The sequence below is a fragment of the Bos indicus genome, chromosome 23 (assembly GCF_029378745.1).
Source record: "Bos indicus isolate NIAB-ARS_2022 breed Sahiwal x Tharparkar chromosome 23, NIAB-ARS_B.indTharparkar_mat_pri_1.0, whole genome shotgun sequence".
Classification (NCBI taxonomy): Eukaryota; Metazoa; Chordata; class Mammalia; order Artiodactyla; family Bovidae; genus Bos; species Bos indicus.
Genome location: NC_091782.1, coordinates 28,578,266 through 28,602,108, shown reverse-complemented (window position 1 = coordinate 28,602,108; position 23,843 = coordinate 28,578,266). Strand labels below are relative to the sequence as shown.

At 49.5% G+C, this 23,843-nt stretch overlaps 1 protein-coding gene and 1 pseudogene across 3 annotated transcripts; one reads left to right on the top strand and one right to left on the bottom strand.

Moving 5' to 3' along the window:
* The first annotated feature begins 875 nt into the window (after nucleotides 1-875).
* LOC109577087 (MHC class I polypeptide-related sequence B) lies at nucleotides 876-8,768 on the top strand. 3 transcript variants are annotated; one of them, XM_019985844.2, is made up of 6 exons: nucleotides 876-1,055; nucleotides 3,671-3,931; nucleotides 4,180-4,443; nucleotides 5,025-5,084; nucleotides 5,428-5,556; nucleotides 7,753-8,768. In XM_019985844.2, exons 1-6 carry the CDS (start codon nucleotides 986-988, stop codon nucleotides 7,863-7,865), a joined length of 897 nt encoding a protein of 298 aa, XP_019841403.2. In that variant the 5' UTR covers nucleotides 876-985; the 3' UTR covers nucleotides 7,866-8,768. The 3 variants fall into 3 exon arrangements, with proteins under 3 accessions (XP_019841403.2, XP_019841404.2, XP_019841401.2); XM_019985845.2 differs by having other exon boundaries at nucleotides 5,025-5,303; XM_019985842.2 differs by lacking the exon at nucleotides 876-1,055 and having other exon boundaries at nucleotides 1,464-3,931.
* Nucleotides 8,769-11,893: 3,125 nt separating this feature from the next.
* LOC139178998 (BOLA class I histocompatibility antigen, alpha chain BL3-7-like) lies at nucleotides 11,894-15,714 on the bottom strand (annotated as a pseudogene).
* Between the last annotated feature and the right edge of the window lie 8,129 nt (nucleotides 15,715-23,843).

The following is a 23,843-nucleotide window of genomic DNA, read 5'->3' as shown; positions in this document are numbered from 1 at the left end:
GGAAGACCGTGGCTGGTCTCAGTAGACTTTCGCCAGTAACTCTGCTGTGCGAGGTGGAGGGAGGTGGAGGTGGGTTGGGTTGGAAGAGAAGTCGTGACTAAAGGAAGAGCCAGAAACATTGAGATGTCTCTAAAGCTCACCCTCCGTCTCACCTCCCTGGCTTTTCTAGCCTTCAGGCTTTTAAAATCACTGCAGATGGTGACTGCAGCCATGAAATTAAAAGAGGCTTAGTCCTTGGAAGGAAAGTTATGACCAACCTAGACAGCATATTAAAAAGCAGAGACATTACTTTGCCAACAAAGGTCTGTCTAGTCAAGGCTATGATTTTTCCAGTAGTCATGTATGGATGTGAAAGTTGGACCGTGAAGAAAGCTGAGCACCGAAGAAGAATTGATGCTTTTGGACTGTGGTGTTGGAGAAGACTCTTGAGAGTCCCTTGGACTGCAAGGAGATCCAACCAGTCCATCCTAAAGGAGATCAGTCCTGGGTGTTCATTGGAAGGACTGATGCTGAAGCTGAAACTCCAGTACTTTGGCTACCTGATGTGAAGTGCTGACTCATTGGAAAAGACTCTGATGCTGGGAAAGATTGAGGGCAGAAGGGGACGACGGGATGAGAGGGTTGGGTGGCATCACCGGCTCAATGGACATGAGTTTGGGTAAACTCCAGGCGTTGGTGATGGACAGGGAAGACTGGCATGCTGCGGTTCATGGAATCGCAAAGAGTCGGACACGACTGAGCGACTGAACTGAACGGAACTGAGAAGTGGACAGAGACCCGCTAACCAAGCAGAGGGGCCGGGGCGGGGCCGGGGCGGGGCGGGGCCGGGGCGGGGCCGGGGCGGGGGCGGGGCCGGGCGGCCCCGGCCAGGGGGGGTGGATCTGCTGGCGGACGTCACCAGAGCTCAGTTTTCCGCCGCGGTTCCTGGGGTCCGCCAGCTTTTCTTCGGTCCCGGAGCCTCTGGCAGGGAAAGAAGATCTGGGCCATGGGGCTCTCTCATGTCTGGCTGTTTCTAGCCCACGCTGCCTTTTTTGTGCTCCTGGGTAACGCCGCCGGTGAGTGGGGTTCTTTGAGGTCTCAGTCCGGACGGAGCCCGGGGTGGTTTCAGGGGTTCGGGTGGTTAGTATTCGATGGGATTCGGTGAGCGTCGCGGGGATCCTCTCAATTGCGGCTGGGGTTGAGCGAATAGAGGAGTTGGGGGTGGAGATGGGAGGAAGGTGGGGGGCGGAGAGGTGTAAGGTCTAGGAGCGGCCGGGAACTTCACACGCGTGTGGCGAGCACTGCATCCCGCGTTTCAGTCTTTCCAGTTCCTAGCCTCTGCTCTCCCTGCTCCACCTGCCCTCCCCGGTGTCCTCATCACATGCCTCAGTCCTCAGATTCTCCTGATTGGCAAGGCAGCCTGGTCCCCACCCTGCTCTCTGCCGCTCCCTGCCCCCCCCCCCCCCCGCCACCGCCCGCCCCCCGCCCCTCCCCCGACCCGCCCCGTTGCTCTCTTGAATGGAGTTTCTTCCAGGTCCCAGGCTCAGGCGATCACTTCTTAGCCGTCTGTGGGGCGCCCTCTTATGCCCCTGAAAGCTGTCCTCTCCTATTCTTAGCTCTGCCGTCTCTTCTCATTTCTGGACGCCAGAAACAAGGAGTTTCCAGGTTGGCGGCGCTCAGGGATCCTCAGCCCCGAGAGTTAGGGCTCTTTTTCTAGTGACCAGGGCCTCTGAGGAGGGGCAAGCTCTATGCACACTCTTCCTACTGCTATGAGCACTGTGGCGGCTCCTGAATCACTGACGGAGGTTGGGTCTGAGGGCTTTGGGACCAAAGGATTCTTCCTGCGATTTCCGTGGTCCCCCCTCCCCCACTAACGTGAACTCTAATTTTCCGCTGTGCCTGTGGTCCCACAACTGAATCTCTCCTTACCTCCTCCCTTGCTGGCCCTCGAGCCCCCTCAGGATTTGCCCTCCCCCCTCGGTGCTGCCCTCTCCCCTCCCTGCTGCCCCCTCCTCTCTACGGCTCTCTGATCTCTTCCTAAGGCGTCCCCACCCTCATCCCTTTTCCCACTACAGGTCCCTCCCCTCATGGGTCTTTTCCTGCGAGGATCGGTCACCTGCAAGGCTCCTCCCTCCCCTCAGCTTTCACTAGCCTTACTTTTCTTGGGATGACTTTTACCCATGAATTTTCCCCTCCACCCTCTGCCCTATTTCACCAGGGGGAGCTCTCCTGCCAATGATCCCTGGGCCTTGAGCACAGTGCCCAGCCCCTGGGGGAGGACCTGTCCCCCACTTGACACCCACCCTCCGCCCCCGTGCAGGCACCTGCTCTTGGCCCTCGTCCAAGAGGAGCCTTTCCCGCTACACGGCCCCTCCCCACTCCTGCATCCTAAACCTCACCCTCTGGATTCCTCCACTCCCCAGGCCACAGGTGCTGGACTCCACTTGCCCTGGTCCCTCTGCAGTTCCCCCCATGGCACCTTGCCCTGCTCCCACCCTTGTCCGACTGCCTTGGGCCCTCACAAAGTTCTCATCAATCACAGGCCCCATGGTGCCCAGAATCTCCACCTCACTCTCATCCTCCCTCACCCAGGGCATCCCTCCTCTTCTGTCTTTACCTTAACCCAAGGCGGGGGGTCACCCCTGAGCCATGCTCCCCCCTTGCCCCTCAATCCCAGGCCCTCACCATATCTTCTCTGCAGTCTCTTCCCTTCCCCCACAGTAGGAATACTGCCCGTGGTCCACTGCCCACCTCCTTAGCCTTCATCACCCTCTCTTTGGTTCCACGACCCCAGTGGACTCTCACTATCTCAATCTTGTATCCGAAATCCTTGTTTGTGCCACTTGGTCAGCAGGCTTTTCCTACAGGGAGTCTTCTCCCAGGCCCCCACCCCCTGCTTGCTGGCTGCCTGACCCGAACCCTCTGTGGAGGTGTGACCTCACTCCCTCCAGCCCCTCCCACCATGTAGGTGCTTCCCAGTGTGCACCTTGGCTTTCAGTTCTATCTTCCCTTGCCACTCCGATATTTTAATTCTCCATGACCCTTATGCACATGGCACTGACTCCTCTCCCAGGGGACACTGGCAGGTGCAGCCACCTCCCCACCTGGGGCCTCACCATGCCTCTTTGCACTCTGCGCCCAGACCCACTCCTTCACCTCCCCCAGGTTACTGGCCCACCTTCATCTCTCTTGGGGCCACAGCCCAGCCCCTCAGGCCCCTCTGCCTCCTACCTCACCCTCCCTGGAGCCCGCCTTGTCCATGATGAGCCTGCACCAGGGGCAGCAGCCCTCGCTCTCCATCTCACCTGGCCCCCCTCTGAGCAGGGATCCCTCTGGTCCTGGGTCTGACACTGCCCTCCCCTCCCTCTGACTCCACCTCCCCTCGCCCTGCTCTTCCTTCCTCTCCCCTTGGCCTCCTCCCTGGACCCTTAGGGAGCCGGTGCCTCCCTGTCCTGGCACTTGTCCTACACGTGTGTCCGTCTCCACCCTCTCCCTCCTCTCCTCGATTCCCCTCTCCCTCCTTCTCTTTCCCATTTTCCCGTATGGAACTCCTCATTCTGGTCCCTTGTACACATGCATGTTCTGCATCCTCAGCACCTGGAGCAGGTCAGGACACAGAACTTGTCTGTTAAACATCTGATGTGCACTTGTCTCCAGAAAGCAGCTTCATCTGTGGTTCCTCCTTCCCCAGGATCCCACAGTCTTTTATACAACATGACTGTGCTTTCCCGGGATGGCTTTGTGCAGTCCAGGTTTTTTGCTGAAGGATACTTGGATCGTCAGGCCTTCCTGCACTATGATCACAAAAAAGGCAGGGCAGAGCCCTGGGGACGGTGGGCTGAAACACTGGCAGCAGAGACGTGGGAGACAGAGACCATGGACTTGAATGAGAGCTGGAAGGAGCTCAGAAAACTTCTAGCAGAAATCCTGTCCCTGCAGGAGGAGAAAGGAGGTGAGAGTGCAGAGGGGGCAAGAGTTCTGTGGGCCATTTTCCTGGAAGGTCTGCGACCCAGAGCATGGGCCGCTTTCCTCTGAATTTGGGGGTGGGGATGAGGAAGTGGGGTCTGTGAGTTCAGCAGCACAGGGAAGACATGGAGGGGAGCAGTGGGGAGCCCTCTATCTGGACTTTCTCACTTGGGTGCGAGGACAGAGGCCCTGGGGACCAGAGGAGTCACTGATGGGGGGGTGGGGATGGGGCAGGCTTACATTCCCTCCAGGAGACCGTGGGCTGTGATATCAATGAAGACAGCCACCCCCAGGGCTTCCGGCTTCTCTACTTCAATGGGGAGCTCCTCCTCTCCTGCTACCCGGAGCCCCACGGATGTACCCTGCCCCAGTCCTCGGCTCGGACCTTGGCCATGGAAATGGAGTTAAGCAAGCATTACCAGGCCCACGTGCAGGGAGAACTTTGTAGGAGACTGCGGAGCTACCTAGAATCCTGGCCGGGCTTCACGGAGAGGACAGGTACTGACTCTGGGCCAGGCCCTTCCTCTGCCCCTGTTCTTAAAACTCCCATCCCGACTTGCCCACGGAGACCCTCCCTGTCCTCTGGGCACTATGTGCTCTGTTGGCGCTGTGTCCTGGGGTTTCTTTCCTGTTCTGTTAAATCCACTGTAGAAAGATGGGTGGGTGGTGGGGCATGAACTGCCCCTGTGACAATCGTCCAGGGGAGCAGCGGGTCCTCTGACAGAAACTGTACGAGGCGAGGTGGATGTCAGGCAGCAGAGGAGGGCCTTAGATGGGGGTGGGCCTCTGGCTCCCAGCCTGCCTGATCCAGAAAATTCCCTCTGATCCCCAGGAGCCCACCCTTCACAGCCCCCTCCCAAACATCAACAGTGGACCCAAGAGAGTGAGGCCCATCTCACCCTTCCCCTTCCCCGCCAGAGGACTTGGGCCCCAGGGTGCAGAACTTGGAGCAGGCCTGGGGGGATGAGGGCTCAGCCAGAGGTAGACAGTGAGGAGGAGCAGCTCTGTGCGTTCCGTCTTCCTTCGAGGGAGCAGGGCTTGGCCGCAGGCCTCACTGGCTCTGTGCTTTCTCCCCACAGAGCCCCCAGCCGTGAATGTGACCTGCAGCCAGGACTCAGAGGGCATGGTCCACCTCACAGGCAAGGCTTTTGGCTTCTTTCCCCGCAGTATCTCAGTGGTCTGGTTTCGGGATGAGGAACCCATGAGCTGGGACGCCCAGGAGTCTGGGGATGTCCTGTCTGATGGGAATGGGACCTACTACACCTGGGAAACTGTAAAAATTCCCCAAGGAGAGGAACAGTGGGTCAAGTGCATTGTGGAACACAGCGGGAATCACAGTTCACACCTCGCACCCTTGGGTGAGACTGGGGTGAGGCTGGAGGCAGTTGTGACCCTGGGAGGGTCAGAGGCCAGGGTCAGGGAGAGGAGAGCAGGCTGTGGCTCTGGGGTGCCCGGGTTGAATATAATAAGGTCCTTTTTCAGGAAAGACCCTGGTGCACCAGAGATCACGATGGATCGTGAGCATTCCTGTTGCTGTTGTTTTTATCATCGGATTTTGTGTCTATTGTTATATTAAGAAGAGGAAGACAGCATCAGCTACAGGGAGGCCAGGTGAGAAATCTGGGCAGGGGGTGCTCTGCGTGAGATTCGGCAGCAATGAAGATTTCAGCTCCCTGCTCTGTTCTCAGCTCTCTTTGTTTTCTGTCAGGCTCACCGGGGCTTGTCTGGGGAGCATGTGTTGGATTATGTGCTGGTTGGGAGGGTCTAGGTGATCCAGGAATCAATGAGAACCTTTAGTAAAGTGTCTGTACCTGGTGAGGAGGGGATTAAAAACTGAAGAGGAATTCAGAGGAAAGGTGATGATCTAAGTGCCTGTCTGCATTTCTACCCCCTGGGTTTTCAGTCATTATTAAGAATCCAAGTGAAAGTATCATAAGGCTCAAACTAGAGGTCAGTGGATGGTCAGAGCCCTGCCTGTGATGTCCCCTTGCGAGACCCCACTTGGAGATGTCTTGCAACCTCTCAAATTCCTCCGCCACGAACTAGCTTCTGAGTTCAGTTTCTGCTGGGTCACCCCCAGCCTGCACCTTTCTCAAGTTCCCATCAAGTGCCCCCATGCTAGCTGGGCTGTCCTTCCCCATAATATGGAGGACTAGTAGACATCCCTTGACCATTTGAAGAAAGGAGACCAGTCAGTCCTCAGGCAACTGGGGTCACTGATTTTATCCTGTCTCCAGGTTTTTCCTATCTAGCCCCTTGGGATTCTCTTTCGGGCAGGGCAGTGGGTCTGCGCTCTGTGGCCTCACCCTGCCCCCCTGAGTCAGTTCCCTTGCTCATGGTGGTCACTGCCTTGGAGATGTGGAGGAAGGGATGGGCTCTTTGACTACTTCCCCATAATCAAGTGGGTTGAGGGGAGAGGAAAAGAGAAGCAGAGCTTTGTGTGTGGCAAAGAGCAAAGGCAGAACGTGGAACAGTAAAAAGGTGGCAGAGACTCGGCTCCTTCTGTCGAGGCCGCCTCTTCTGTGTCAGCTGCCTTGTTGGGGGCATGGTTTCTTATCCCCAAACCTAATTCCTTTATCAGTTGGCCTTCGGCCTGGGCATATAGGGATGGTTAGTTCTCACAGCAGCAGACTCTGTCCATGTAGCACCCAGAGCAGGGACCCAGCAGATCTGTAGTTTCTCCTGTTCTTATCTGGGGAACATCAGTTCTGGTGCCTCTGGGGCAGAAATGGTTGTCTTGTATGTATTGGGGCATTTGCTGGGAAAACTCTGAAAATCATGTGCTAATTTCTCAAAATCACTTTTGAAGTTTTTAGTGTTCAATAAAATTGTTTATGATTTCAGGTGGCAAACCTTAATAGGATTTCCATGCATACTGAATGAAACAGGAATTCAAATGGGGCACTCCCGCTGGGAGGTGGAGGATGGGATGGCAGTCCCAGGGTGTAGAGGGGGCCAGGTACAGCCTCATTCTGGGGAAATTCTCAAGAACCCCAATCCACATTGAAAAGCAGATCCCCTGCAGGTAGTGAGGGCGAGTCCTGGTTGACTCCCTGGCTGAGCAATGCAGGAGGGCCTGCTCTGCCTCAGCCCAGCCCAGCACTGGAGTGGAGCTGGGATTCCCCGGAAGGAGCAGGAAAGGCCAAGTGCAGCCTAGGGGCCTGGGCCGAGAGTGAGGGTTTGGGTGAGGCCAGGGTTGCTCCAGGGTCCAGTCAGGGGGAGAGTCCGTGGCAGTCCAGTGTTTCTAGACGGGGCTGCTGTCCCCTTGGCCTCTGGATGGGCTTTCCAGTTCAGAGCTGCTGGCGCAGGGCTGGGTGGGGAGGGGTGGGGCTGCAGAAGGTGGAGGTCAGGGTTGAGGTGGAGCCAAGCGGTGGAGCAGGTGCTTGTGCGGGCGAGGAGGCCGAGAGCTGAGGAGAGAAAGGAACTGTGTGTGTGTCCACTCCCAGGCCAGAGGAACATGGAGCTGGGTCCTGTCTGTGAGGGAGCCTCGCGTTGCATTAGAGAATGGATCTGGGTTCAAGGCGGAAAGGCCTTGGGTTTTCACTCTGGATCTTGTCCTTGTGTCCTGCCACTTCTGTCCCTGTCGTGGAGGGTGGTGGCAGCAGGGACAGGGGATGATGTGGATGGAGTCAGGGGAGGAGTCCAGCAAGAGCTGGGAAAAAGGAGGCAAAAAAGAACAGGTGTGTCTTCCCTCAGAGGAAGGCAGAATCTGACTTTGAAGCAACTGAAGGAGAATCTCTGAGGAAATGAAAAGCATTCTTCTGCACCCAGTTGGTCAGTGATTTATTGGTTTTTCTTTTTCCCCAGAGCCTATTAGCCTACAAGACCTGGATCAATGCCAGACAGAGCCAACTGATCATAATGGCCTCACACACCCAGAATTTCAGTCCTCGTGTCAGACTCCAGCTCCATCAGTTTAACAGGGGAAGCTTAGAATCTGCTGGCAGGAGGCCTGAATTCAGTTCCTAGTTCTGGTCTTAATAGCACTTTTTCTTTTTTGTGTGTTCTGTTATTTATCTTATTATTTTTAAATTATTTGTATTTTATGTTTTATTTTTAACTGGAGAATACTTGCATTATACTGTATTGGTTTCTGCCATACAGCACTGTGAATCAGCCATAAGTGTACATGTATCTCCTCCCTCTGCAACTTCCCTCCCACCTTCCCCATCCCACCCCTCTCGGTCGCTGAGCACCAGGTTGAGTACGTAGTCAGGTCCTGTTCCCTCCCTGCCTGGTGCACAGTAAGGCAATGGGAATAGTGAACTCATTCCATATCTGTGTATCTGAATGGGATGATATATTCTTTCATGGTTTTATTCAAGGTTAACGTCATTCACGCAGTTTGCATGCGTGTTTCGAATGTTCTTGCATTTTAGTAAACTCTCAGGTGTCATTTGTTGCACTCAGCTCTCATTAAGCATAAACTTTCATCCTCATTCATTTTCTTGTGTGATTATGTAATCAAAGGCACACATGTCTGTAAATTAAGAAGTCAAATATCTGTGCGTGATCCTGATTCTTCTCAACTTCTGCTTTCCCGTTGGTGACCACTTTGAATACTTTTTAGCTGATTCTTTCGGCTTTTATTTCCAAATCTCTCACCACAATGCCTTATTAGAACTGCTGCTTGATTTTTCTGTCACAGCCACTGTCTGCCGCATCACACAGTGGCTGATGCAATAGTTGATAGTCATTGCTTTCTTTCACGCTTCCCATTCCTTCAGTTCCCACTTTATTTATATATTGATCATACTTAGTTCATTCAGCTTTTTCTTTTCCATTACTAATACACTTGTCAATTAAAAAGATGCTCAACTTAAGACTTGTAAGTTGTTTTATTTGGGGCAAAATGAGGACTGCAGCCTGGGAGACAGCACCCCAGATAGCTCTGAGAAACAGCTCCAGAGAGGTAGGGAGGGAAGGTCAGTATATATGATTTTGGTGAAGGGGGGAGTTCAGTGCAATCAAGCTTATCTTCCAAAGGTTTTCTGCTAGTCACAAGGAGCTGATCTCACCGTGAAAGGATTTAATGCTTTTCTACATATGAGGAAGTGAAGCGAACCAAAGGACTGAAAAAGGTCAGTTTTCATTCCAATCCCTAAGAAGGACAATGCCAAAGAATGTTTAAACTACCATACAATTGTACTCATTTCACATGCTAGCAAAATTAGACTCAGAATTCTTCAAGCTAGGTGTCAGCAGTATGTGAAATGAGAAGTTCCAGATGTACAAGCTGGGTTTAGAAAAGGCAGAGGAACCAGAGATCAAATTGCCAGCATTTGTTGGATCACAGAGAAAGCAAGGGAATTCCAGAAAAACACTTACTTCTGCTTCATTGACTATGCTTAAGCCTTTGACCGTGTGGATCACAACAAACTGTTGAATGGTCTTAAGGAGATGGGAATACCAGACCACCTTACTTGTCTCCTGAAAACCTGTATGCAAGTCAAGAAGCAACAGGTAGAACCAGACACAGAACTACAGACTGGTTTAAAATTGGGAAAGGAGGATAATAAGGCTGTACATTGCACCCTGCTTATTTAACTGATATGCCGAATACATCAGGCAAAATGCCAGGCTGGATGAATCACAAGTTGGAATCAAGATTGCCAGGAGAAATCAATATCAACAACCTCAGATAAGAACATGATACCACTTTAATGGCAGAAAGGGAAGAACTGAAGAGCCTCTTGATGAGGCTTTGTTTTTGCTGATTATGTTCTATGAAGCTCTCAGGAATTCAGCTCTAATGATTCCCCTGTTTGCATGAATGATTCAAGAAGTGTGGATACTTTGGATATTCCATCAGTTTTTCCTTTTTTGGAAATGTCGTCCTGGACCCTGCTGATGAGCTCCCACCTGGTCTGGATTCTTCTGCATCTGGAGCAGAGCCATCCTCCTAGGATCTCCCTCCACCACCATCTGGGCAGCACTTTAAAGTGCTGTGGATACTGCATAGCACAGGGAACTCTACCCAGCACTCTCTAATGGTGTACATGGGGAAAGAATCTAGAAAAGACTGAATATCTTTCGAGCTGATTCACTGTATTGTACAGCAGAAAGTGACACAGCATTGTAAATCAAATACACTCCAATGAAAACAAAACAAACAAACAAGTAAGCAAGCAGATGTCTACCCCGGATGGCATTTATCAGTCGCTTGTTCTTTCAGCCAAACCCGAGTGCCTGCATTGTACCAGGTCAAGTTCCAGTTCCAGATCTTTGCTCTAACAATTGAAATTTGACATTCTTGTCCATCCCTCTCTCCCCCTCACCTGATTAGGAGCATTTCCACATTAGGAGATTTCCACACTGAAAGAGTCTTGGTAGGAGGCAGAGACCACCTTCCTCCACTAAAGAAGAAAACCCACTTTCCCACATATTCTTGCCAGAGCACACAGCATGATGCTGAAGTCCCAGCACTCAGGTGACCACGTGCCAGACTCTACTCAGGACGTTGTGACACAGAGAAGCTGGAACTATGCAGGATGCATCTGACAAGGGTGTCGAGAGTGGGAGTCACACCACCTCCAGTTGTCAGGAGCCTCAGTGATGTCCGTCCTCAGCTCGGGGTCCACGCCCAGCACGAGGGGCTCACTGTGTGAGGAGTGACGGTGTGCCCCAGCAGGGCCAAAACTTCCTTTGTGGGACCTGGCCTGGAGTGGACACTGTGGATCCTGTCTCCGTGGAGCCATATATATATAGTACTGTATGTCTAACTTTATTTGGATCCCAGGGTTAGCTCCAAGAATAAGTGAGGAGAACTCAACCTGGAGAATAGTTTCAGAGAGCAAGGATTTCATTACGCTGAACTGTGAACCACTGCCTAAGTCTTCAGGGGGAGTAAGAACTACATTATTTCTCAACATCATACCTCATAATTGACAATATGAATTGTCAATATAAATTCCCTTTTCTTTCTGAAGAAAAAATATGCTTTTAAATGTGGATTTAAGACCCCTCTCTGGCCACTCAATGTCATATACCTCAGGGGTTCCCAAATTGGCTGATCATTGAATTGCTTGTGGGGCTTCTTACGAAATGCTCAGCCTCTCCCCAGAACCACCTTCTCAAAGTATTAGGACAAGACCAAGGATTGCTTCTTTAACAACCTCTGTGTGTGAGGCTGATACATAGCATGTGGGAATCCTGGTCTAGGTAAGTTCCTGCTACTAAAAGTGTGATCTGAAGACCAGCAGCATCAGCACCAACCTTATTACAAATGCAGATTATCAGGCTCCAATCCCACTGTCTAGATCTAATGCGGGTCCAGGGGAGCACCAGCATCCCCACCCTGGACACCGCACTAATCCTACAGGCTCTTCCACTGCATCGCTCACCCTTCACCTCATGATTCTGTTCAGCAGTTAGACTAATGCTTCTAACGAGCAGTCATACCAGGTCATCTTCTAGTCAAACCATCTTATGAGTCCACATCTTTCACAGACATCAGACACCTTCTAATATCCTGGAGGTCCACATGATCTGGCCAGACACCAGATCTCATGTCAATTCCTCGCTCCTCCAGCCACACCTGCCTCTGGCTCTTCCTTGAACACACACACTCTCCTGCCCTCCTGTATTTGCACTGGAGGTTCCTCTGCCTGGAGAGAACTCCCCCCAGACATGCTTATGGACATTCTTTCATGTCCTTCACATCTTTACTCAAAGATCATCTCCTCAACGAGGCCTACACTGACCACCCTAGTAAAACAGCCACATTCCCTGTACCCACACACTTATACTCTGGGTCACCTTCCTCAGAGCACTTGCCAATCTCTAGGCAGACACTTCCCTCACTTATTAGGCTCACTCTGCCCCCCTCACCAGAACACACTGCACGAGGCCAACAAAGGGTGTCTGCTGTTAGTTCACTGAGGTTTCACTGATGCAAAAATAGAGCATCCTCTATCAGGCACACAACAAATACCAGCTGAAGGAACGATCAGTGTAGACGCCTCTGTATTCTATCTTTATTAATGTGGACTCAGGCCACTTGCTCTCTCGCGGAAGCTACAGCACATCATCCACTCACACTGACATCAGTGCTGCCTGTGCTTTCCCCACAATAGCTAATCACCCCTCCCTCCCACACCGACCGGTCTGCACTCTACACATAATGATATTTTCTCTTCAGAAAAGATCCCAGGCTGACAGGTCGCATATTCCTCCTGCTGTGACTATTAGGCAGCACTTTTTAAATCCAGGAGTTTGGATTGGAAGAGGTCTGCAGTCTCCCCACATCTTCATGTTATGCTAATAGGAGCACAGACACATTCACACGAAGCTGCGTAAAGTGGGGTCTGGGGATCTGACGTTGCAAAGTGGGACAGAGCATCACTCAGTCCCGACAAGGCAGCTGTCTCACACTGTGGGAGAAAAGAATCAGGAAGCAGTTCAGGTCGGTCATGTAAGGGCTGACATTCTCCACAGCCCCCCACACGCTCACATGTCCCACTCAGAGACCCCTGCCACCCAGTGTGTCCCCTCTGCCCCAACCCCTCTCCCAATCTAGACGCCCCAGGGTCTCACCTTTAAGAACCGTGAGAGGCACACCAGAGCCCTGGGCACCGTCATTGCCTGGAGAACAAAACCAGGACGTGGTCAGAACCCACAGGAAAGAAACTGGAGAAGGCACTTTGAGGAGGGTGAGTCCCGCATGGCCTCCTGTCTGCACCCTCACAAGGGTCTCAGGAATCACCCCCTCCATACTTACTTGCAGCCTGAGCGTAGCCCCTTCCTACTTCACCTGTGAGAAGAAAGTATCACGTGAGCGACCAGGGACAGACCGAGTCATGAGATCTTAGAACTCCCTAGTCCTGGATGACAAAGAACTTTTCAGAACTGTGACCAAAAATCCAGGACAGGCTCAGGAACATGAAGGAAGGAGACATGAGGGGACTGGACCACCTGAGATCTGTCCTCAGCAGGGACATTCCTTCCTGACCTTCAAATGCTGAGTAACAGGCCCCCAGCTGGAATGATGAAGATGAAAAATTTGTCTATCATTTTCACATGTACTTTACAAAAGGGTCAGTCTTAGCATCAGCTCAGATTCCACATGTGTGTGGAGGGTACTTTCCAGTAGTGAGGCAGGCAATCTTCCACCTGGGCCAGAAACCTGCCCAGTGAGACAAGAAAACTCAGATCCTACCCTCCTTTCCCTACCTGAGTGCTTCTTCCTCCAAATCACAGCTTCAGTCACCACAGCTCCAGTGACCATGAGGAGAACCGTCCAACAATGATGCCCATTATGGGAATGGAGGGCTGAGGAGGTTCTATGGAAGAAAGGGAAGGAGCCCAGACTTTAGGCTTCAGTCCTGACCTTGTTGATCATGTCCAGAAGGGCTCCTGCTTTATCTGAGAGGAAGCTCCATTTCGACCCCCTCCTTACCCCATCTCAGGGTGAGGGGTTTCTGTAGCCCCTCATGCTGCACACAGCACGTGTATCTCTGCTCCTCTCCAGAAGGCACCACCAGGGCCACCCACTTCTGGAAGGTTCCATCCCCTGAAGGCCTGGTCTCCACAAACTCCATATCCTGGGTCTGGTCCTCCCTGTCACGCTGCCAGGTCAGTGAGATCTCCTCAGGGTAGAAGCCCAGGGCCCAGCACCTCAGGGTGATGTCATGGTCAGAGATGCGGTGATGGGCCACGTTTGTCTTTGGAGGGTCTGAACAGGAAGAATCAGAAAATTCACACTCCATGGGCCACTAAAGCGGTACCACGTGACCATGCTGAGAATGGACGAGATAATGGGTTTGAAAGAAGCAGAACAAACACCAGACACCAGCCTGGATTCCCGGATCTGTGACAAGCTCCTAATTCTTGGAAAGTTCTGGAGTCAGGGTGAGTGCCAAGGTAGTAGACTCCGTGCAAGGAGATCCACCAGTCCATTCTGAAGGAGATCAGCCCTGGGATTTCTTTGGAGGGAATGATGCTGAAGCTGAAACTCCAGTACTTTGGCCACTTCATTCGAAGAGTTGACTCATCAGAAAAGACTCTGATGCTGGGAGGGATTGGGGGCAGGAGGAGAAGGGAACGACAGAGGATTAGATGGCTGGATGGCATCACTGACTCGATGGATGTGAGTCTGAGTGAACTCCTGGAGTTGGTGATGGACAGGGAGGCCTGGCTTGCTGCGATTCATGGAGTGGCAAAGAGTCGGACACGACTGAGCGACTGAACTTAACAGAAGGGGAAAATACAGAGTAATGGTCCTGATTTGGGTGGAGGCTGAATGTCTCAGAAAAGCTGGAGTCTGGCCTCCTAAGATGGTCTCAGGGTGAGAACAGGCCTTGAGAGAGAAACTCAAGATTCACAAGATGGCAGTCAGGGTCAAAGGGCACTGCTGACCAGTTATTTCAGGGATGGTTTTCTGTTTCTTATCCAAAAACAATGACTGCTTTAACTGTCCTTCAGAGAAATGGGGCCACTGGTGTGTCACTGTCTTCTACAGAATATGAAAACCTGGGGGGATTCGCCCTTTCCAGACAAGAAGTTGGGGCGGTGTTCCCAGAAGGAGCCCATTTTCCTCTCCTCGTGGAAAGCCGGCTCCAGCCTGAGACGAGATCAGGGAGGCCCGGTGCCCCTCATACCTGCGCGCAGCAGCGTGTCTTTCCCCTTCTCCAGGTGTCTGAGGAGCCACTGCACGCACTTGACCTCCAGGTAGTTCCGTTGGAACTCTGCCTCCCCGGAGGTTTCCCACTTGCGCTTGGTGATCTGAGCCACCGTGTTCGCCGCGGTCCAGGAGCGCAGGTCTTCGTTCAGGCGAGGTAATCCGCACCGTCATAGGCGGTCCGCCAGATCCCGCGGAGGAGGCGCCCGTCCAGCCCCACGTGGCAGCCAAACACAAACTGGAGGGTGTGAGACCCTGACCCGCCCCGACCATCCGCCGTGATTAAATCCAAACTGAAAAAGAAACCGGGTAAAGTCTCCCTCGCCCCGCCCCCGCCTCCTCCCGATTCGGAGGGCGGTGAGGGTCCCGCAATGTCGGGATGACCCTCGGACCCAGAGATTCGGGACGACACCAGCCGGTCCCTGGGGATGGGGGTCGTGACCTGGACCCGAGCCCGCGTCGCTCACCGGCCTCGCTCTGGTTGTAGTAGCCGCGCAGGTTGTTCAAGGCTAATCGCATTCTCTGTTGAGCTTTCTTGGCATCTCGTGTCATCTCTTCCCAATACTCCGGCCCCTCCTGCTCCATCCAAGGCGCCCGCAGCTCCATTCTCGGATTCGGGGCGTCGCTGTCGAACCGCGCGAACTGTGTGCGGTCCACGTAGCCGACGGCAAAGAAACGCGGCTCCCCGAGGCCGGGCCGGGACACGCAGGTGCAGAAATAGCTCAGGGAGTGGGAGCCTGGGGGCGGGGAGGGGTGAGACCCGGCCCGATGTTCCTCCTGGAGCGGGTCCCGGGTCAGAGGTGATGGGGCCGGGAGTGGGGAGGGGCCTAGGGGCCCGTGAGACCGAAAAGGTCGGAGAAGGACCGGGACTTCTTGGGGGAGAGAAAGAGGGGCGGGAAGCAGGGGAGGGACGAGACGGGACCAGGTGGGAGAGGACGGGTCTGGGCGAGGGCTGCGGCGTGTCTCCTTCTCTGGGGATCCTGCCCCCGCCACTACCCCCGCCCCGAGTCCTGGGCAGTCCCCTCGCCCCTCCGCGCAGAGGCCGGTCTGTACCCAGGTCTCGGTCAGTACCAGAACCCCCGAGAGCAGCAGGAGGAGGGTTCGCGGCCCCATGACCTGTATCCCTGGGATCTGGGGAGAAGCTGAGTCCCGGCGGAGGGTGGGGGTGGGGGTGGGGTATCGGTGGAGACTATAACCTGGAACCTTGGGGCCGCTGTTTGGCTTCTAGAAACCAGACACCCAATGGGAGTGAGAACTAGGCTCAAGACACGAGTGTCGGGGCAGAAAGGCACAACACAGTTTGCGAAGAGAAAGTGAAACTCGAGGAGACTAGGGATCCCCAACACAGTCCCTGCCCCAAACAAGGCCCTTGACTCTGAGAACCTGAGACCCTGAGAACCACATCCGGTACCTGGGACTTTGCCCTGATCCCTCCTCTCCTGCACCGAGAATTGTGTAGTCACACTGTCCCCGAGTCCTGACCCAGTGACTGTGTAGTCAAAGATTATCAGAACATTTTGGTCAGGATATTTATACAGTCCTGCAAATTAGTGAGGACCCCAAGGATAATTTTGTTTATGTGGTTACTTCTATCGCTATTTCCGGTAATAGAAATAACAGTTTAAACATTTTCAACTAATGTATTTAGAACAATGTTAATAACCCATGATTTTTATATGAAAAATAACTATTTCTCCAAATAAACTCTATAGTGGCAACAGTGAAAGTTTTTTCATTATTATATTTTTGCAAGTCTTTTCCTTGTCTGTCTCACTGGATTTTATGTTTGCTTTTGCACCGAATCCATTATTTTGATTGAAATCTATGAAAATAAAAAGGACCACACATATTAGGAGTAATATTTTTAATAACCTTTCCTGTTATTTGTGGATGTTTATCTTTGATACAAAGCTAAAACTATGCAAGTGATAGTTTCTTAAAGGTTATTTGCTCAGTGGACCTGAAACAATATCACTATTGCCTATTCTGTTCCATTAAAATCCATAAGCCTGTTTTGCACACTGGGTGTCACTTGTACTAATGTAAGATTTTTTTTTAAAGTAATTCATTGTTTCTCTAAGTTTTATAGATCTTCCAGTGTCATTCCTTCTTTCAAATAAAAATTGGCTTAAAGCTCAACATTCAGAAAACTAAGATCATGGCATCTGGTCCCATCACTTCATGGCAAATAGATGGGAAAACAATGGAAACAGAGACTTTTATTTTCTTCGGCTCCAAAATAACTACAGATTATTGGTGTTATTATTGGTGTTATTATCATGGTGACTGAAGCCATGAAATTAAAAGATGCTTGCCCCTTGGAAGAAAAGCTATGACCAACCAAGACAGCATATTAAAAAGCAGATACATTACTTTGCCAACAAAGAGCATCTAGTCAATGCTATGGTTTTTCTAGTAGTCATGTATGGATGTGAGAGTTGGACTATAAAAGCTGAGCACCAAAGAATTGAATGTTTTGAACTGTGGTCTTGGAGAAGACTCTTGAGAGTCCATTGGACTGCAAGGAGATCAAACCAGTCTATCCTACAGGAAATCAGTCCTGAATATTCATTGGAAGGACTGATGCTGAAACTGAAGTTCCAATTCTTTGGCCACCTGATGCCAAGAGCCAACTCATTAGAAAAGACCCTGCTGCTGGGAAAGATTGAAGGCAGGAGGAGAAGGGGACAACAGAGGATGAGATGATTGGATAGCAAAACTGATTCAGTGGACATGAGTTTGAGCAAGCTCCTGGAGATGGTGCAGGACAGGGAAGCCTGGCGTGCTGCAGTGCATGGCGTCGCAGAGTTGGACACGACTGAGCAGCTGAACAACAAAAAGAATGTTAACTAAGTTCCTTTCAGAAGAACAAAGAAATTTGGAAGTTTGAAGACACGCTGAGAATAATTACTGTTCTCAGATGATGTTCAGACTTCTAAAGGTCCCTAAAAAGACGGTTTATTGTTGCTACTTTTATCACCTTTCATTTGTGTTTTTTCATCTTCATTTTGTTCTGTAATTCATTTTCTCCCCAGGAAAATGTGCACGACTACTCTGAAATGTCACAATAAGATTTCATTTCAATAATTCAACATCAAATGCTGTACAGTTAGGATAAACATGAATAAAGAGAAAGCACCAGATCCAAAACTGTAGAGTCCTCTGCTTTACTTGGTCTGCGTGACTGGAAGTTTAAAGGGCAATGACTTAAGTTTGTAGTGATTAAACACTGATCATCCTCTTTCACTTCTGACCTACCACCTTGAAACTATTATACATTTATACTAAATGGACAAAACACTCTAACGTTATCTTCTTTGACAGTTTCCTGGAAGAAATGTTTAAATCTAAACTGAACGTGTTTGTGAATACTGGTGGTAGCTGGAATACCTTTACAATGCAGACTGCAAGGAAGAAGTTGCCCTTTCTGTCTTGAATCACAGCTAACTTCAGTTTATAAGTAGCATTAAGGGATGTTATACTAGTTTCATCACAATGTCAGACAAATCTGAGTTCAGTTCCAACACTTACCACTGCTGTACATCTGTCTATCTATCTACCTATCAATCTACTTGTCACAGTCTTCATCTACCTTTCAACCTACTGTAAATATACAATACTGATCATGACAATCACAATAAAAATATCTAGCTGTATCTCTTTATTCACAAATGAGACAAATTCGATGACATGGCCACATTCATAGGCCTAGCTTATTGGTGATAATCCATAGCCCTCTTGTTCTTGTTGTCCGACTCTTTGCTACCCCCATGGACTGCAGCACACAGGCTTCCCTGTCCTTCACTATTGCCTGAAGTTTGGTCAAACTCATGTCCATTGAGTCGGTGATGCCACCCAACCATCTCATCCTCTGTCGTCCCCTTCAACTCCTGCCTAAAATCTTTCCTGAAAGCAGGGTCTTTTCCAATGAGTCCATTCTTCAAATCAAGTGGTCAAAGTATTGGAGCATCACCTTCAACATCAGTCCTTCTAGTAAAAATTTGGGGTTGATTTCCTTTAAGATTGGCTGGTTTGATCTTCTTGCTGTCCAAGGGACTCTTAAGAGTCTTCTCCAACACCACAGTTCAAAAGCATCAATTTTTCGGTGCTCTGCTTTCTTTATAGTCCAATTCTCACATCCATACATGAATCCTGGAAAAACCATAGCTTTGACTAGATGGCCCTTTGTTGGCAAAGTAGTGTCTCTGCTTTTTAATATGCTGTCTAGGTTGTTCATAGCTTTTCTTCCAAGGAGCAAGCGTCTTTTAATTTCATGGCTGCAGTCACTATGTGCAGGGATTTTGGAGCCCCCCAAAATAAAGTCTCTGTTTCCATTGTTTTCCCATCTATTTGCCATGAAGTGACAGATCCGGATGCCATGATCTTAGTTTTTTGAATGTTGAGCTTTAAGCCAGCTTCTTCACTCTCCTTTTTCACCTTCCTCAAGAGGCTCTTTAGTTCCTCTTTGCTTTCTGCCATTAGGGTGGTGTCATCTGCCTATCTGAGGTTTCTCTCAGTGATCTTGATCCAGCTTGTGCTTCATCTAGCCAGGCATTTCACATGAGGTATTCTGCACAGAAGTTAAATAAACAGAATGACAATATACAGCCTTGACGTACTCTTTCCCCAATTTGGAACCAGTCAGTTGTTCCATATCCGGTTCTAACTGTTGCTTCTTGACCTGCATACAGATTTGGCAGGAGGCAGGACAGGTGGTCTGGTATTCCCATCTCTTTAAGAATTTCCCACAGTTTGTTGTAATCCACACAGTCAAAGGCTTTGGTGTACTCAATAAGGCAGAAGTAGATGTTTTTCTGGAATTCTCTTGCTTTTTTGATGATCCAACCGATGTTGGCAATTTGACCTCTGGTTCCTCTGCCTTTTCTAAATCCAGCTTGAACAGCTGAAAGTTCTCAGTTCACATACTGCTAGGGCATAGCTTGAAGGATTTGGAGCATAATCTTGCTAGCTTGTGAAATGAGAGCAATTGTCTGGTAGTTTGAAGATTCTTTGGCATTGCCTTTCTTTGGGATCGGAATGAAAACTGACCTTTCCCAGTCCTGTGGCCACTGCTGAGTTTTCCAAATTTGCTGACATATTGACTGAAGCACTTTTACAGCATCATTTTTTAAGATTTGAAATAGCTCAGCTGGAATCCCATCACCTCCACTAGCTTTGTTCATAGTGATGCTTCCTAAGACCCACTTGACTTCACATTCCAGAATGTCTGGCTCTACGTGAGTGATCACACCGTCATGGTTATCTGGGTCTTTAAGATCATTTCTGTATAGTTCTTCTGGAAGTATTCTTGCCACCTCTTCTTAATATCTTCTGCTTCTGTTAGGTCCCTACTGTTTCTGCCCTTTATTGTGCCCATCGTTGCATGAAATGTTCCATTGGTATCTCTAATTTTCTTGTAGAGATTTCTGGTCATTCTATTGTTTTCCTCTATTTCTTTGCATTGATCATTTAGCAAGGCTTTCTTATCTCTCCTGGCTATTCTATGGAACTCTACTCTAAGACGGTGTATCCTTCCTTTTCTCCTTTGCCTTTTACTTCTCTTCCTTTCTCAGCTATTTGTCAGGCCTCCTCTGACAACCATTTTGCCTTTTTGCATTTCTTTCTCTTCGGGATGATTTTGATCAGCACCTCCCGTACAATGTCATGAAACTCTATTCATATTTTTTCAGGCACTCTGTCTATCATATCTAATCCCTTGAATCTATTTGTCACTTCTACTGTATAATCATAAGGGATTTGATTTAGGTCATACCTGAATGGCCTAGTGGTTTGCCTTACTTTCTTCAATTTAAGTCTAAACTTGGCAATAAGGACTTCATGATCTGAGCCACAGTCAGCTCCTGGTCTTGTTTTTGCTGACTGTGTAGAGCTTCTCCACCTTTGGCTGCAAAGAATACAATCAATCTGATTTCACTCTTGATCATCTGGTGATGTCCTTGTGTAGAGTCATTTCTTGTGTTGTTGGTAGATGGAGTTTGCTGTGACCAGTGTGTTCTCTTGGCAAAACTCTTAGCCTGCTTCATTTTGTACTTCGGGGCCAAACTTGCCTGTTACTCAAGGTATCTCTTGACTTCTTACTGTTGCATTCCAGTCTCCTGTGATGAAAAGGACATCCTTCTTTTGGCATTAGTTCTAGAGGATCTTGTAGGTCTTCATAGAACTGTTCAACCTCAGCTTCTTTGGCATTAATGTTTGGGGCATAGACTTGGATGACTGTGTTATTGAATGGTTTGCCGTGGAAATGAATGGAGATCATTCTGTCGTTCTTGAGATTGCACCCAACTTCTGCATTTTGGACTCTTTTGTTGACTCTGAGTGTTGCTCCATTTTCCTAAGAGATCCTTACTCACAGTAGTAGATATAATGGTCATCTGAATTAAATTCACCCATCCAGTCCTGATTAGTTCACTGATTCCTAAACTGTCAGGGTTTACTCTTGCCATCTCCTGTTTGACCACTTCCAATTTACCTTGATTCATGGACCTAACATTCCAGGTTCCTATGCAATATTATTCTTTGCAGCATCAGACTTTATTTTCACCACCAGCCACAACTGGGCATCGTTTCCACTTTGGCTCCGCCTCTCCATTCTTTCTGGAGCTATTTCTCCACTCTTCCCCAGTACCATATTGGACACCTACCAACCTGGAGGTTCACCTTCTGTGTCATATATTTTTGCTTTTTCATACTGTTCATGGGGTTCTCAAGGCAAGGATAATGAAGTGGTTTGCCATTCTGTTCTCCAGTGGACCACATTTTGTCAGAACTCTCCATCATGACCTGTCTGTCTTGGATGGCCCTACATGGCATGGCGCATAGTTTCACTGAGTTAGAATGAAATTAGGTTGTGGTCCATGGGAACAGTTTGGTTAGTTTTCTGTGATTGTGGTTTTCATTCCATCTGCCCTCTGATGGATGAGAATAAGAGGCTTGTGCAAGTTTCCTGACGCAAGGGACTGGCCATGGGGAAAAGCTTTGCCCATCTTGTTCTGGTGGGCAAGGCCATGCTCAGTAAGCCTTTAATCCAGTTTTCTGCTGATGGGTGGGCCCGTGTTCTCTTCCTGTAGTTAGACCTGAAGCCAAACTATGGTAGGGGGAACAGCAACCTCCTGCAAAAGGACTTATGCCAGCACGCCACGCCTCCCAGGACTGTTGCAGTCAAGTGGCCCTGACCCCAAGGCAGGCCACGGTTGACCCATGCCTCCGCCAGAGACTCCCTAACACTCACAGGCAAGTCTGGCTCGGTCTCTAGTGCGGACACTGCTCCTTTCTCCTGGGTCCTGGTGTAGACAAGGTTTGTTTGTGCCCTCCAAGGGCCTCTGTTTCCTCAGTCCTGCCAAAGTTCTGTAATTAAATCCCAGTGACCTTCAAAGTCACTTTCCCTGAGGTTACTCTTATTTTCAGGGCTTCCATTCACAAATGTATCAAGCTAGTCTGATGACTAGCTGGCTTAAAACTCAACATTCAAAAAACTAAGACCATGGCATCTGGTTCTATCACTTCATGGCTAATAGATGGGAAACAATGGAAACAGTGACAGACTTTATTTCCTTTGGCTCCAAACTCACTGCAGATGGTGACTGCAGTCATGAAATTAAAAGACGCTTGCTCCTTGGAAGAAAAGCTATGACCAACCTAGAGAGCATATTAAAAAGCAGAGACATGGCTTTGCCATCAAAGGTCTGTCTAGTCAAAACTATGGTTTTTCCAGGATTCATGTATGGATGTGAGCGTTGGACCATAAGGAAAGCTGAGCAGTGAAGAGTTGATGCTTTTGAGCTGTGGTATTGGAGAAGACTCTTGAGAGTTCCTTGGACTGCAAGGAGATCAAACCAGTCTAACCTAAAGGAAATCAGTCCTGAATATTCATTGGAAGGACTGATGCTGAAGTTGAAACTCCAATACTCTTCCTCTCTGAAGGTGCCATAGCGATGGAACACTGGGCTGGTTGTCTCAGGACCTGGCTTCCACCAGCTGTGTGATCCTGGGCTGGGCACTTCTGAGTCTCATTCCAAACACTTGATACTTAAGCTGTGATTATATCTGACTGACTTCAGAGTAATAAATGGAATAAATTGGATAGTACATGTACATTTTGTTTTCTTTTCTTCCTTTTTTGCATCACGACAGCCAAAATCAGCTCTTTTCCTTCTTTCATTTTTTCCTGATTGCACACCACATACTAACAACAACAGCAAATAATTATTTAAATGGAAAAAAATTCACCTACAGTCTCACTACCTAATATGATAATAGTACCTTCTGCATTCTCTTCCAGTGTGACTAAGAATTTATTTATTCTTAATAATCTATTGTAGATTCTCTAAAAAAATTTTTGTTTTCTTTTTATTTTTTTCAACATGCCCTGCAGCTTGTGGGATCCGGGTTCCCCCCCATCAACTGATTCCTAGTTCTGCAACCCTGCATTGGAAGTGCAGTCTTAACCACTGAACCTTCAGGGAACTCCCTATTGTAAGTTCATGAATTTACAGAAGTCAGAACATTGCACAGCTATTCTTTCCACAAATATAGCAGCACACTAACAATAAGAACAAAGGAAAAGCCAAACACACAGGCCTTATAAAAGTTGTGCAATATGAGGGTGATGATAAACTCACGATTTTCCTAAATCTCAGAGGGAAGAGAGTCAGGCCAGCCACACTATTGTCCAGACCACCCTGGACTCTGTCTGTAACATCACTCCTTCCCTGAGTCTCCTGCCTGCTTGCCAGCCCTGCACCTTTGGACGCACGAGACCCCCAGGCTCATGAGCCAAGTTTTAAAATCAATCTCTCTCTCTTTCACACACACAACACAACATTTCTCACACACTGGGAAGGGATCATTACTCATAAATAGTAGTGTTTACTTTCGATCCACTGGTTCTGAGCTCAGGATCAAGCTCTGCAGTATTTCTGCACGGCTGTGTCTGAACCAGGTCCAGGAGTCCCTACACTTACTGCCTCTGGTTTGTGGATGGACACTTTCATCAGGAACTTTCATCCTCCAGAACTGCTAGGCGGGGAGGGCAGAGTCTTGCACAGTCGATGGAGCAGCCAAACTACTTTGTCGATGAGAACAAGCTCTTGACGAGTCAGGTGAGGATTTTCCACCAAATCTGAGAAACCTGCAGTGATATCACAGCCAAACCTGGAGGGTGGTCTGAACAAAAGCACCCATTGGTGAAAGCAGGCAGGAGCCCGGGAGAAAGAGGGAGAGCGGTGCTCTCCACCTCTCCCCAGTCCTCATGAGTGAGAGG

Bases quoted from the DNA above. Each gene is read 5' to 3' on its own strand.
- LOC109577087 (XM_019985845.2), top strand. From the start codon at position 986: ATGGGGCTCTCTCATGTCTGGCTGTTTCTAGCCCACGCTGCCTTTTTT. The intron at 1,056-3,670 runs GTGAGTGGGGTT...CTCCTTCCCCAG, and splicing joins GCTCCTGGGTAACGCCGCCG to GATCCCACAGTCTTTTATAC. The intron at 5,304-5,427 runs GTGAGACTGGGG...GTCCTTTTTCAG, and splicing joins TTCACACCTCGCACCCTTGG to GAAAGACCCTGGTGCACCAG.